This window comes from Echiichthys vipera (assembly GCF_963691815.1).
Source record: "Echiichthys vipera genome assembly, chromosome: 10".
In the NCBI taxonomy this organism is placed as follows: domain Eukaryota; kingdom Metazoa; phylum Chordata; class Actinopteri; order Perciformes; family Trachinidae; genus Echiichthys; species Echiichthys vipera.
Window position 1 is genome coordinate 10,280,000 of NC_139835.1, and position 14,007 is coordinate 10,294,006.

General features: G+C 39.4%; 1 protein-coding gene across 1 annotated transcript in view; it reads right to left on the minus strand.

Moving 5' to 3' along the window:
* Positions 1-14,007, minus strand: part of pth2ra (parathyroid hormone 2 receptor a) — a gene marked incomplete at its 3' end in the record, with an annotated part of 67,286 nt that overhangs the window by 19,578 nt on the left and 33,701 nt on the right. The window contains exons 8-10 of the mRNA XM_083922189.1: positions 11,688-11,748; positions 9,771-9,837; positions 3,618-3,712 (exon numbers count right to left, since the gene is read on the minus strand). Of these exons, the coding sequence (XP_083778315.1) occupies positions 3,618-3,712; positions 9,771-9,837; positions 11,688-11,748 (223 nt within the window). The remainder of the gene's footprint in view (positions 1-3,617; positions 3,713-9,770; positions 9,838-11,687; positions 11,749-14,007) is intronic.

Below are 14,007 nucleotides of genomic sequence, written 5' to 3' on the forward strand. Positions count from 1 at the left end.
TGAAGCTGATGTTATCACGTTATGTGTGACGGAAATGTTATTTTATTATTTATTGGAATAAAAATGCAAAAAGTCAGAAATGTTGCATATTCTTTTAGCATTTGCCTGTTAAAATGGCCCTCCTATGAGATGATGATACCACCAGTGGCCCCAAGTCAATTTATATATGAGACCCCTGCATTAAACAATTAAAACGCACATTATGCAAGGCCTTACAATGACATATCTGTGGCAGGATTCATTAATCATTATTGAAGATGACTGTAACAGTATATTATATATAAATAATAAATTAATAAGAACAATCAATAAAAACTACTTTTAAAACTAAAATATATTTCAATTTAGACAGGTAAGGTCGAATATAAATACTGTAACTGACCATTAAAAACGTATACCTGCAATGAACTGCACTTCACTCTTCGGCACTTAGCAAAAGCTTGAACTTGACCTGCTATGTGTGAATGCGAAACCATAAAGTGTGTAAAAATGCAAGTTCCTTTCTTTGTTAACTATTCGAGTGTCACATCAAACAGAATAAAAGCAAGCATATTTAATGTGGGAGATAAATTACTTACTACTTTGTTTGTTGTTTAATGGGTTTGTGGCGTCTAACGCGGGATGATGAAATATCTTTGTCGCAAAGGCTCACATTTCTTCCACAGATAGATTAAAATGAGCATTGAAAAATAACTTGTCCTTGGGGGAACATTCAGTTCGAAAGAACTTACTGTGCATTCTTCTGCTAGTTTTTAAAGCTGAGTGTTTGAGTAACCTGCATTATAAATCCTGCAAATAACTCTGGGTCTCTATTTCCCAAAGCATATAACAGTTTTTGTGGTATTTTACTGACATCAGTCAGAGTCTATTTACACCTCTAAATCAAGAAGGGACAGACGTATGAATTTAAAGTGATGCACACAACCATGGGGACAAAACAAAGCCCTCTGTCTTTGGCTGAAATAATATGATTAATAAAACCGACCACCTGTCAGATCACCCATCAGAGCCATACAGGGCTTCCTTTTTCCTAAGATATTTCAGTTTGTTCCGTGAGATGAGACTTTTTTCTTAAGGGACTATTTCCTGGTAGACACATACATTGTATATTTTTAAGCAGTGTCTTCAATGCTTTGACACATTGTGGGAATTCTACTTAAAGACATTGTGTGCTGCTTTGTGCATTTTACTTCACATTTCCATTATTTTTAACAATCCAATCACCGCAGACCAAAGTTTAAGGTTGAATATGTAGAATCATTATTAAAAGCTATATTTTAAAAAAAAAGTTATACACCCACTACAGGTTTTGGAACAACATATGCTGCCATCCAAGCAACATCTTTTTCAGCATCCCTGCTTATTTCAGCAAGACAATGCCCATGTTACAACAGTGAGAGACTGGCCTGCATGCATTCCATAGCTGTCTCCGATTGAAAATGTGTGGCGCATTATGAAGCGCAAAATACGACGAAGGAGACCCGGTACTGTTGAGCAACTGAAGTCGTACATCAAGTAAGAATGGGAAAGAAATCCACCTATAAAACTTCAACAATTAGTGTCTGTAGCAACTAATTGTCCATGAAAAAGCCGTTAAGAGGCTGAGTGGGGGCTTGTCCGCGACGCGGTCGTATAAATCCATTCTTCGCACAGTTAACGTTTTAAAGTGTTTATTGAAGCAAAAAAAAAAATGATTACATAAGTATATGGAAACAAAACGATATTTTATGGAAATGAACAAAAACAACGAAATGAAGCCAAGCAAAACAAAACGACAAGGTCAATAGAAAATGTTCAACCCCACTTACCCCCTTTGTCTAACCAAAAGCACCGTGCAACTGAACAGGTTAAAACTGTGAAACCACACCCAGGTCTTAATTGCCGGAAATGATGGTAACCAAAGAGCGTGTGCAGAATAAACAAACAATAAAAGCCAAAGCATTTTTGTCTCCTACAGTGTCCTCAGTTCCCAAACCCTTATTGAGTATTGTTAAAAGGAAATATGTAACACAGTGGTGAACATGCCCCAGCTTTTTTGGAACATGTTGCAAAAAACTATAAAGTTTATCGGTTTGAACATTAAATATCTTGTATCTCTTGAAAAAGGATTTGAAAATTATTGTATTCTGTTTTATTTGCGTTTTAGAAGAAAACTCCCTGCAAGGTTGGAAACCATCTGCTTTCCAGGAGCAGTCGTAGCAGGCTGTTAGGTTTTAGATGAGGGAGGGAACTGATCTGTCTCCTGCTCCCTCAGCTGTGACAGTAATACACTGTGGAAGCTCTAAAGTTTTACATGCCTGTGAATTTCCATTTAATGTTACCATAATGAGCGTTGTCAGTTCATTCTAATCAAAACATAATTTTATAATAATTTTCAATGCCTGCATATATTTTAACAATGCAAAACTAAACAAAATCATAATAAGTTTTGATTTACATGGCTTAAAAAGACTCTGCTGTTACACTATCTATGAATACCACATCTATAGTGCATTATGAGGGAATTCTTAGTGAATTAATATGCATTTGTAATGCTTTATGAATACACGCTCAAACAAACATACAATTTCCAGATGCACTAAAGTCATTAAACAACAAAATGTATAGACATACATCCACAACATAAATCATTACATGTTAGGGATAAATATGCGCTAAGATTAGGGGAAGGGAGAGGGTTGGGATAAGGCGTAGGCATTGTGGTAATGTAAATGGTTAGAGTAAGTTGGTCTTTGTGTGTATTTACTTATTTGCTTAAGCTATGCATGTTTACTGTATTCATTTGTGAGCGTCTGTGAGAAAAACAACACCCAAGGTCACCTCACAATGCAAAGATAAGAGATTACTCAACAGATGAAAACAGAAAAACATGACAAGTACATCAATAGAGACAAGGAAAATAAAAGACATGAAAAAAACAGACATACATGTACAGATGTCGTTTTCATGAACAATAACACTGTAGGTATAAAAAAAGAGTCCAAAGGACAGTGGAAATTACAATAAGTAGGCCAGTTTGAAAAAGTGAGTTTTGAGGTTGGTTTTGAATGCTGCGAGGGTGTTGGATTGTCGGACATGAGGGGGCAGGGAGTAGTGCAGCTGAAGGCCCTAGCACCCATGGTGCTGAGCTTTGAAATGGGGATGGTCAGAAGACCAGCTGAGGATGAGCACAGGTATGTGTACTCCTGGAGGAGATCAGACAGATTACTGGGGGCTAGGTGCTTTTAATGTGAGCATAAGGTTTTTATACTAAATTTTGTATTGAACAGGGAGCCAGTGTAGTTGGGTGAGAAGGTGGGTGACATGGTCAGATGTTTTGGTACGGCTGATGATCCGGGCAGCCGAGTTCTGACCGATTTGTAGCCTTAGTAGCAGTTTGGTCGCACAAGTTACACCCATCTACACTAACCTCTTTAGAAGCCGATATATTTGTTTTGAATGAACAGTCAACTCTCCTTGTTATTGTCCCTGTGTCACTGTGTAAGTGAGAAAGTTTGTTACCCATCCCCTATTGTTTTTTATGCAGCAAGTATCGCTGTTTCGTTGCTTCGATTAGTTGTAGGTTTACTTTGGACTGTTGAGAACACCCCTTGAAAATAAAAAACGAACTGACAAACCTGTACTGTTTCCTGGTGTCGTATCGCCCTGCGTTTGTCTCTCGAATTTTAGTGGCCAACACTCGTACAATGTTCACGAACAAGATGAAGTTGAGCTGAAACAGAAGAACAGAGATATAAAGCCCCTAAAGGTCTGGAATGCTCAGAAGTTCAACAAGTAATGAAGGTGCTATTTTGTAGGGAACACAAAAGTAAAATAAAAATAGCCTTTATTCAGATGGGCGATTTCAAAATGAAAGTCTAATTCTAAAATTCTTCTCTATTTTAACATGCAAAAGCGTTGTTTATGTTTCTATCATGATATAGCCATCTGAATAAAGGCTTGTATTACTTTTTGCCTTAGACCTTTACTATAATTAATATATTCTGTTCATACCATATTCACTGTGTCATATTCACAAAAGACATATTATTAATGGAATTTTATCACATGGAATCCATTAAAACAGTATTAAAGCTTAACATTGTGGATTTTCACATTGCCAACTTGTGGAGAAGTCAGAGTCACGTCTAGTTTGTAGCTTTTCCAATTATCACTTGGTTGTAAGAGTTGAGGTCATTCATCTGGTAACTCAAAAACTTGTTTGTACAAGCCAAAAAACTATTACATTCTTCCTAGATAAAATTTGTACTGTTCCCAATCACTATACTGTATCATAGAGATATTGATTGAAACACTCAACATCAGTGGTGGATCCTGAGCCCCCATAACTGGGTGATTGTCCAAGGCTGGGCCACCACCATTTGAGTAATTTCTGCATACCACATAGTATGGGGCAGCCCATAGGCTACCAGAATGACCAATAACTGCTCCAGTATCACCCTCTCCAAAGGAGCAGGGATTAGATTAAGCAGTGAAGAGGTATAAAGCAGATTCCTTGACCATAGCGCATATGCAAAAGTGTACAAATCGGAGTGGATCATCTTGTGGTGCAAACTGTAGTGGTCAGTGAGTGCTGTGTGATATGCAACAGATCAACCTCTGCTTTCTTGAACAGGGCCCAAGTCAGCTTCACCAACTCGGGATGAAGCCTCCACTCATTTGGTAGGAGTCTGCCTCTTGACCTGAGGTTGGTACTCTTGTTCTCCAGACCCAGAATGTGGAGACCCTTCAGAGACAACAGGTGCTCAAAAGCCCATAACCACAGGCTCTCTGCCATCCTCAACAAGGCAGTAACTTGCAAACTCCACCCTGCCTGTTGATGTAGGCCACTGTGATGTATTTGTTGGTCCTCACCAAACATGCCTCACCTGTGTCAGGGGCCAGACATGTTGGGAGGGCGAGAAATATTGCCTGTCACTTGACCACCACCTACGCTCTCCCCAGGGGAGTTCCTCCCCACCCCATCAGGGATGTGACAAAGGAGGTCTGAGGGGGGGATGGTAACCAAGCACTGCTTGTGCTTCTTGATGTCTTAGCATTTGGAAAACCACCAAAGAACATCTGGCCTGTATGGTACACAGCCCCATCCTTGGACTTGACCATAACAATGAGGATAGTGAGATAAAAGAAAACCCTCATGCCAAAGTTGCATGTGTGTGTTTATGTGCTTTGGCACTAGGAAGCCATGAAGTATCCTGTGAAACATTTCAAGACAAACTCAAGACGTCATGGGAAACTGAGGAGGTGGGAAAGAAAGGGAAATATTTGTTTGCTTTTTGAGAAATGCAATTTGTTTCAGCCTTAACAGAACAGAATCAGCAGAAAACTAGTCTCATCCTCTTTTCGGGGGGGAGGAGAAGTGACAGTTGGCAGCTAAGCTTCAGTGACGGGGGGAGCGCCCGAATTAGATGTCTCTGTGCGGCCCAGCTCCATGAGACAATCCACCAAGACTGCAACCAAAACTCTCGTCTGCAGTAGCTATAGAGGATGAGGTGCGCCGTCTGAGATCACACTGACGATAGTGTGTATGAATGGACACAGAGCTGTGAGAAAAAGACCAGACCAGTCATGAGGTCTGTGAACACATCATGGTCAGCTCGACTGGGACCAACGCAGTGGCTGACATAGTGTAACAGAGTTTAATCCCCCTTGTCGCACATGTGGAGATGGGTGAGGCAAAAAGGAAGAAGTAAACATTAGGTCCCCGGTGGGAGAGGAGGGCCAAAAATAGCCACTCAAACCCCTGAGAGAAGCCCCACTTCAGGGGGAAGTGCTGTGCGGTAGTACAGACGCCACAACAACACGGTAAAGTAGAGTAGACACTTTTATCCAGTGGTGTAACTCAGCGCAGAAAATAATCTGTGCACGCCCATCTTTGCACAGGCTTGCGGCCGGATTGGTGTCTGACCTGTGGTCCTTTGCGGCATGCTCCATCTCTCTCTCTCTCCCCCATTTAAACACAAACACACACACACACACACCATACTGCAAGCGGGGTGCAAGCCTGTCTGTCACAAACACTTTTACAGCGCCTAGTATTTTTAAGATGATTTTATTTCTTTCATGTTACTTGTACATAAATTGACGTTGTGAATCAAACGGGCCACCTTATATCAAACTACAGCTATTCTGTATTTCTCTGTGGGAAGAACTCGCCGCTGTATCAAGGATCAGCTGATCACCGGCGATCGAAACCCATTCAGAATGCTACGTCACCTTTTTTTTGTAATGGAAGGAGGGCGAGTGAACGGTCATTTGAGAGGGCATGCCCTGAATCTTTCCGAGCGGCCACATTTAACCCTAATCGAAACACGCCTATTGGGTAAATTGCCACTCACTGAAGAGAAAAAGCATTGTGGGCAGTGTGTACTTCGTTATATACTGTGGGTATTCAGGTAGGCACGTCCTGATTGGCCATCTATGTTTATAAAAGTTTCAGTGGATGAATGCATGCTGTGATTGGAGGAGCGTATTACCCTAGAGTCCCAAGGAGTCCATTAGAGGGCGGAGCCTGTGTGAGATAGAACAAGTGTTGAATGCCTGCAGTTTAAAAGTAAAAAGCTTTAGAGGCATATATTTGCCCTAAAATGACATGCAGAAACGGCTACAAAAAAAAGGTTTTTTTGCTAAATTCTGAGATTTTCAAACTTTCAGAGTTTTGAGTTCAGAGAATTTAATGAGGCTGAGGCAAAGTAATTTCTAAAAGATGCAAATTGAGGCTTACATTTTACACATCCCGATGCTTGGGCTCCTGAACTTACATCATCCTCTCTCTCAATGATCTGATTAATAAAATGTATTATTATTATTATTATTGTTATTATTATCATTATTATTAATAGTGTTGTTGTTATTATTATTACTATAATAACTGTAAAGCCTCAACAATTAAATGGTTTTTAAAAAGTTTATATTTAATGCCAAAGAGATACACTTATTTTTTATGTATTATTTTTGTGTTGAAAGGCAGCAACTGTGTAAACAATGGAATATTTAGGGGAAAATACAATAAAGCCTCATATTGGAAATTTGATTTTATACATCCAAACTCATCATTTTGAAACAAATTTTTTTTCTCTAGAAACGTATCATCAAAATTGATTTGCATTCCAAATTGTCCCACTGTTAATGTCATACATCAATATATTTTGTCAAGTGACGGATAGTAGAGATGCAGAAGGAGATGCCGGAGGAGAGGCTGGAGGAGGTAGAAGAGGAGAAGCTGGAGGAGGTAGAGTCGGAGAAGCTGGATAAGAGGCTGGAGGAGGTAAAGGAGGAGAGGCTGGAGGCTCACAGGTGAGGTTGAAAGAATAAACGGCATTAAGTAGCAATAGAAAACTAGCAGAACTACGAGAAAATACAGCGAACTGAAAGAGTTAGAGTTTTATTAAAAACACTTGTGGTTTACATGTGCTTTGTGGATCTGGAGAGGGCATATGACCGGGTGCCCGGAGAGATACTGTGGGAGGTAAATCAAATCAAAATGTCATAACCCCCCATGTGAATGAATCTACTTAAAAATCATAGCAGAAGCTTGGGATTGCTTTAGTAGATATTAAAATAACGTACAGTTATTTATAGTATAGCATGTGTTAAATATAATAGTGTTGAAAAGGCAGAAACCTAATGATTAGAGGTTTGGGCTGTCTCACAGTACCAGAATGTTGTGTCTCATCAAGTTTGTGGGTTTTAGTCATGTTCATGGTTAGTGTCTCATGTTTAAGCCTGTGAATGTTCTCATTTGTCCAGGTCCTCGTTATCCTCAAAGCAATTTCAGTCAAAAGCAACTTGACTGGTTATTTGTCTAGGAAGACGCTTCACCGCTCATTCAAGAGGCTTCATCAGTTCATGTACGCATCTGACCAGGCTGGGACTGGTTCATGTTTAGTCTTCCTTGTTTTATTTTGTACTTACCTTTTCCCTCACAATGCAGACCCTGACTTCCCTGACCCTGATTTCATGTTTCAATTGAAGTCTGTGTTGAATTGTTTGGCACTTTTGTTAACCTCCTTGAAAGCGCCTTTTGTTTTGCACTTTTGTTATCAGTCATTTATAGTTGATATGTTGGTTTATGTGCATGTTTAAGATGGTTTGCGTCTCCTTTCATTAAGTGTCTCTTTGTGGTCGTTTTGTGTTTTATCTTAGCAACATTTTGTGATTCTAGGGCCCCCTGACCGTTAGGGTGCCTATGCCGGGCAGGCCTTTGAGTAATTTGTCCATGACAGGAAGCAGTTTGTGACACTGCAATACACGACACTACTTACATTGATGATGTACAATTAAATATAACTCTACTCATTTTTAATCATTAAACATTATCACACAGGGGCTGAGTGTCCATCGGGACAACCGGTCTGCCTGTGGCCAATAAGCTCATATAAACCAGCTGGCAGACTGCCCTGCACAGCTGTGTGATGTTCATGACCGGCCCATTGAGTTAAAACTCTTCAGAATCAAGCATGTTCCTGTGAAAATCTCAGAAATCTTTATAAATTATATATACAGAGAGTCCAAGCACTTTATATAACACTTGTTTTGTCTCTACATCTCACTCATGGTTGCTACAGTGTCACACTCACTCTCATTAATCCAGCCTACTGATTTTTGTTTAGCCTCTTATCTTGATCTAATTATTTTTATTTAGACATTACATAACTTTCATGACAACAAATTTAAAATGGCCAACGATTTAATTTGTTTTTTGTTCATGAATTAATGTAGAATGGTCGGAGCAAAGCCTCATGGGAAATGGGAACTGCGTATCGCTCCAATGATCAATCCACGTTTATCCAATGAACGAATGGGGATGAATGAGCGGCTGTCACACAAAGAGAAAGGGGCACGGTTGGAATAGAGGATTTTCTTACAGTCGAAAAGGAATCGGATTTGCGTGTTTGATTTGCTCAGTTACACCTGATGGAGGGCAAGAAGAGAAAGGAGAAAGGAGGGGCTGAAACGGCCAGAATGAAGAAGTAGCAGATGCTGGAGGAGAGTGCATCAAAATGGTCAAAAATCCCAGATTTATTCTGAAACAAGCAGGCGTCAACTAGTGATGCAGGTGAGTTGACAGGAAAACGGTTAGCTCAAGCTTTGACATTGTTGAGAATTTGCAAAACATTTGAGCTGAGTTCTTCATAGTTCCTCCTCACACACACACACACACACACACACACTCACACACCCCTGTCCTGGTGGAGGGGATGGGTTAGGCCTGTTGTGGGCCGGTGCAGTCAGAATTTTCCCGGTAGATTTTTGTGTCCCCATCCGCCCCTGTTATCACAGGAGGTATCTTAAGCACATTTAAATTAACTAGGCTTTCACCTGCTGCAACAAAGGGCTGCACCATGCTGTAAATTCATGATTCCAAAGATGCGCCTTGCTTGTGATAATGAATAATAACGATTATTAGTTCTCAATAACTAAAATGGTGTAGCAGGCATTTTACTGGATATGGCTATGCAGGGTATATGTATTTATTTATTTATTTATACTTTAACTTTGGCTTGGAATACAGTGGATGCAGTACACAAGGAAAGGAAGTGTATACCCTTTACTTCATACAAGTATGATGTTGTCACAAACTATTATTTGGATTTATACCCTAACTCAGACCCACATTCACAAAAGGCCATCAATTTGGAAAGACTGTCCCTGTAAATAACTCTTAGCCTCCATAAGCTGCACATTTCTTTCTTTTCTCGACTTTTCAAGCTAAAATCACACTTGACAATAGAAAACATTGACACTGTATTTCCCAATTGCACTCTTACCCCAATAGCTGTCAGGATGGGAACCTGGTAGATCCACTTAATATTACCAGCACTTAACTCCCAACACCTGCAGTTCACATAAATACAGACAGGAGAGGATGAAGTTAAGAGAAGCAGGACAAATAAGCATTGCAAAGAAGAAGTGAAGTGTTATTCAAAAAAAACACTGGAGGCACAGAGAAAGACGAGACAAACGGAGTCTTAAAGTTCAGTTGGAGAGAGAAAAACAGGAGGTTAGAGACATTTTGAAGTTGGGAGTTTTTCAAACTGTTTGTCAAAATAATTAAATCTGTGAGATATCGATGTAAGAGAAGACAACAAATGCAGCAGAGAAGAGAGTGATGTGAAAAACATGCACACAGTGGCAGAAATAAAGGGGAATTGGATGAAAGATAGATGAGAAAAACAGCAGAGAGGGTGGCTTTGTTCACTCACTGCTTAAGAAGGTGAACACAAAAGGAAAGATGGAGAGAAATATCATATTATGCGAAGGTGATTATGCAAATGTATCGGAGATGTTGTTCAAGCTGGCAGAGCATGTACTCTACATGTTACGCATACATGGTCTCTAGAATGGCCTCTGTTAAACAAAATTTCTCACCATTGTTCACAGAACAAATACCATGATTCTCCTAAGCCTGGTGGTGTTTTTTGTTCTGTACAAACAAAGTTGATGATGCAAAGACATGTTCCTGAGCATCCAATAAATAATATGGCTAGAAAAATGTTGACATACAGGATGCAATACGGCACTGATGAGGACTTCAGCTGGGCATACACTGTATGATTTGAGCCTGTTTCTGACACAATATTTGAGCCACATGACTCATTTCAGGGTCTGAACGAATTCCAGCTTCACCTAACTGATATGACTGACTGATATGGGTGTCCTGGCTTCATCGTTTCCGAAGATCTCTTGTTGTGCCCGTCTAAAACCACAACGTGAGTTGAGTTTTTAAACTCAGCTCACTTAAACGCAGTGTGCCTGACCAAGCTTAATGGGATTTACACAAACATATTATGACCATTCCTTCTCTGTGACAGTGACTGGAAATATTACAACCATTTAGCACAAGTCACATGATGGAAATTAGATATTAAATTAAATCAAATTAAGTTCATTTAGATGATAAATATTATTTAAATGCAGCTGCTCCTTTGCAACTCACGTTTCAAATCTTTGAACAGGACAGAACTAAATAATGATTTTAATCAGCAGTTACTGAGAGGCAGAGGGTGGTCATATTGAATGCCATTACATCAGATTCCAAACAAAGAAAGCCAGCACTCAACTACTCACTCAAAACCTCTCATGAGTTTCCTGTAAATGGATAATGGAGGTGGACCTTTGCAATACAACAAATGCATTACAAATTAAACTACAGTTGACATTCTGTACAAATTTTGCACTGGACTTATAATTATCCGTTTTGTGAAAATTCACTTTCTGACACCAACCATTAAATGGTTTAAAGTCGATTACAAAAAAAATTGACAACATGTCTTTGGAAAGCAGCAGTGAGTGCTGCCAGGAAATGCCCACCGCAGCCAGTCAGTACCAGAGTCCTGTGACCCCTGTGATACATTTACAAAGGATTTTGTTCTGCCTGAAACAAATAAACAAATGTGATTAGTGTGGCAAGCAGCACTTAGCTGCTGCTTGGTGTGTTTTTACTTAATCCAGTGTCTGAACCCACAGCTACAGGTTAATTCTACGTTGTCACCACAGCAACACCTGCAGTGGGGTCGGTGAAGTCTGGACACAGATCTTGTGTGTGTGTCCTTTCATGCTGATATTTAAGTTTGTGCTGTAGACTTGTTGACATTTTTAAACCTCACTGTCTTCTATTGTGTTTTTAATCTTTTTTGGTGTAAAAGAAGAACTGTAGTTGGATACAGTATGACTTGTTCTCTCACCTTGCATCTGCTAGCGTTGCCCTGACAATTGCCCACACTGCCACAAAAACAGCTGGAACACCTGCAATTAACAAATCAAAAAACAAAACAATGAGCTGTGGTACCTGAAAATGTCACATACTTTATTTAGCTGATTCATAGTCTAGGTCATATTTAATTTCCTATAAATGATGGAAGTAGATATATGAAGAAATTAGACAACCCACGTTAATTGCTACACCCTTTTAAGTCACACGATTAGGAACCAGACTCTGGATGAGAGTTTACTCCCTTAGGGACTATATGGAAAAACTTCAACTTCAACTTAACTTGATAAAACAACAAGGCCTCCCCAGAGCTATTTCTGTTGTTGTTTTATGAAGATCCACATTACTCAACGCTAACATATTGGTCCAATTAGCTAATAGTTTGTAAACAAGACACACAAAGACATGATCCTCAGGCTATTTTTATCTCCCACGGTGTATGGTCCCCAATTAGCTTGTACAGTCTTTGGGGCATCGCATACAGCATGTGATTTAGTTTAAACATCTGCAGTCTTTTTTGTTATCATTATTGCACTTTTAAAATACGTATATAGAAAAATACAGATAAGAGACAGTTGCACACATAGATTATATTAGCATCATATTGACAGGGGTCATCACTCTGTCACAAATCACAACCAAGAGGCAAACTCTGAGTTTAAGAAAGGCTCCAAAAAAGAGCAAATCATAACAGAGCCTCATGTTAAAATGCTCAAATTTACATAACATTATTAGTTAGGTACTGAAAAGTACTACTAAAACACATTTAAGTAGTTTCAATGTTCATGAAAACTGTACTGACTATTTGAAAAACCTCACCTGTTTAAATTATATTAAGGTTTAAAGCCACGACAACGCAGTTCTCAGCCATGTTTGTGCTGTTGTTGCATTGATACTAACTGACTTGATGGACACGTGTTGATGCCTTTTGGGGAATTATTCATCCAATATCGGACTAATAATACGCCTATCTGTGCAAAACTAAATTGGATTTAGATTTAGATTTAGATTTTTCAGTTCTTGTATCCTTAGTATTATTGCATGTATATGTTCAATGTGCAGTCATATTCAAGATAATAATCTCATACAGTGCTGTCAACATCAACGTTACATATTTGTTTTATGTTAATGTCCCCTTCCAGTGTAAAAAACATAAATATCTGCACTGTATGCAACAGGGACGTGGGGAATTAAAGATTATTATCATTATCTCATTACGGTTGCATCAGTGTAATCTAAATTCAGGTGAATTGATTGGCTTCAAATTGGTCGTTTGACATGGAGTACTTTGCGTTTCCCACAGAATTAGATTCTATTTGTGATGGTAACTGACTGGGGGGATACTTTCAGTTAGCAGCAGTAGTAGTTTCTGTTCAACCAGACTGCCCTTATTAATATAAAGCCCAGCACTGCGCCCCAGTGAGGTAGTTTGTTTAGCTTGTTAGCTCAATTGTATTCCTATTGTATTCTTTATCCATTTTGAAAGTTAAAGTTTCTTTTAGTCAGACAAGTTAGTTGTATGGTAAGGATGTTTTCATAAAACATGTCATACCCGGAAGAAAACAGCAGCTCTGAGGAAGGCTGGAGTGCAGCCAAAACTGTCAGCTAAGAACTAGCTTGTTAGCATTCGCTAACGTGGAGCTTTAAAACAGGCTTCATTTGGCCTGCCTTGATTCTACCTCTTGCCCATTTTTTGGATTAGCTGGGAGCATGGAGTCATCACCAGAGCCAACGGGAGCCGCCCACCTTGAGCTTCAAATTGTCTTTTCAGAAACCTATGGCTGACGTCACAGAGACTACGTCCATTATTCATACAGTCTGTATGATCACCACACACCTCTGTTCTATCCACTAGAGAGGGTGTGCATCGGAGCATATCCGGTGTGTTTTTCTGATGTATAAAGACACAATGCTAATACTGTTACTGTTAACAAACAAATTGGCCATGCTAGACTTTGGACAGATGCATCAGTATTCACACTTATTCCATACAGCCACCATAAAAATACACGTCTTAACTTTCAGAAGCCCTGTCAAAGTCAAGAAACACTACTTCCTAAAGGAACTTATTGTACCATTAGTTGTGTGGGGCACTACTCAATCCACTTTCTCTTCACTTTCAATCCATCAATTTGTTCATTTAAAAAACACTTTTGCTGCATATGTCCTGAAACTACCTACTGTGCACTTCAAAAAGCCAAAGCATATGGCGCCTTTAGGTAATTTTAGATACACATTCAAAATCTAGATGGAATTGCAAGAACCTTGGGGAGGGAAAAGGCAATTTGGAGAAA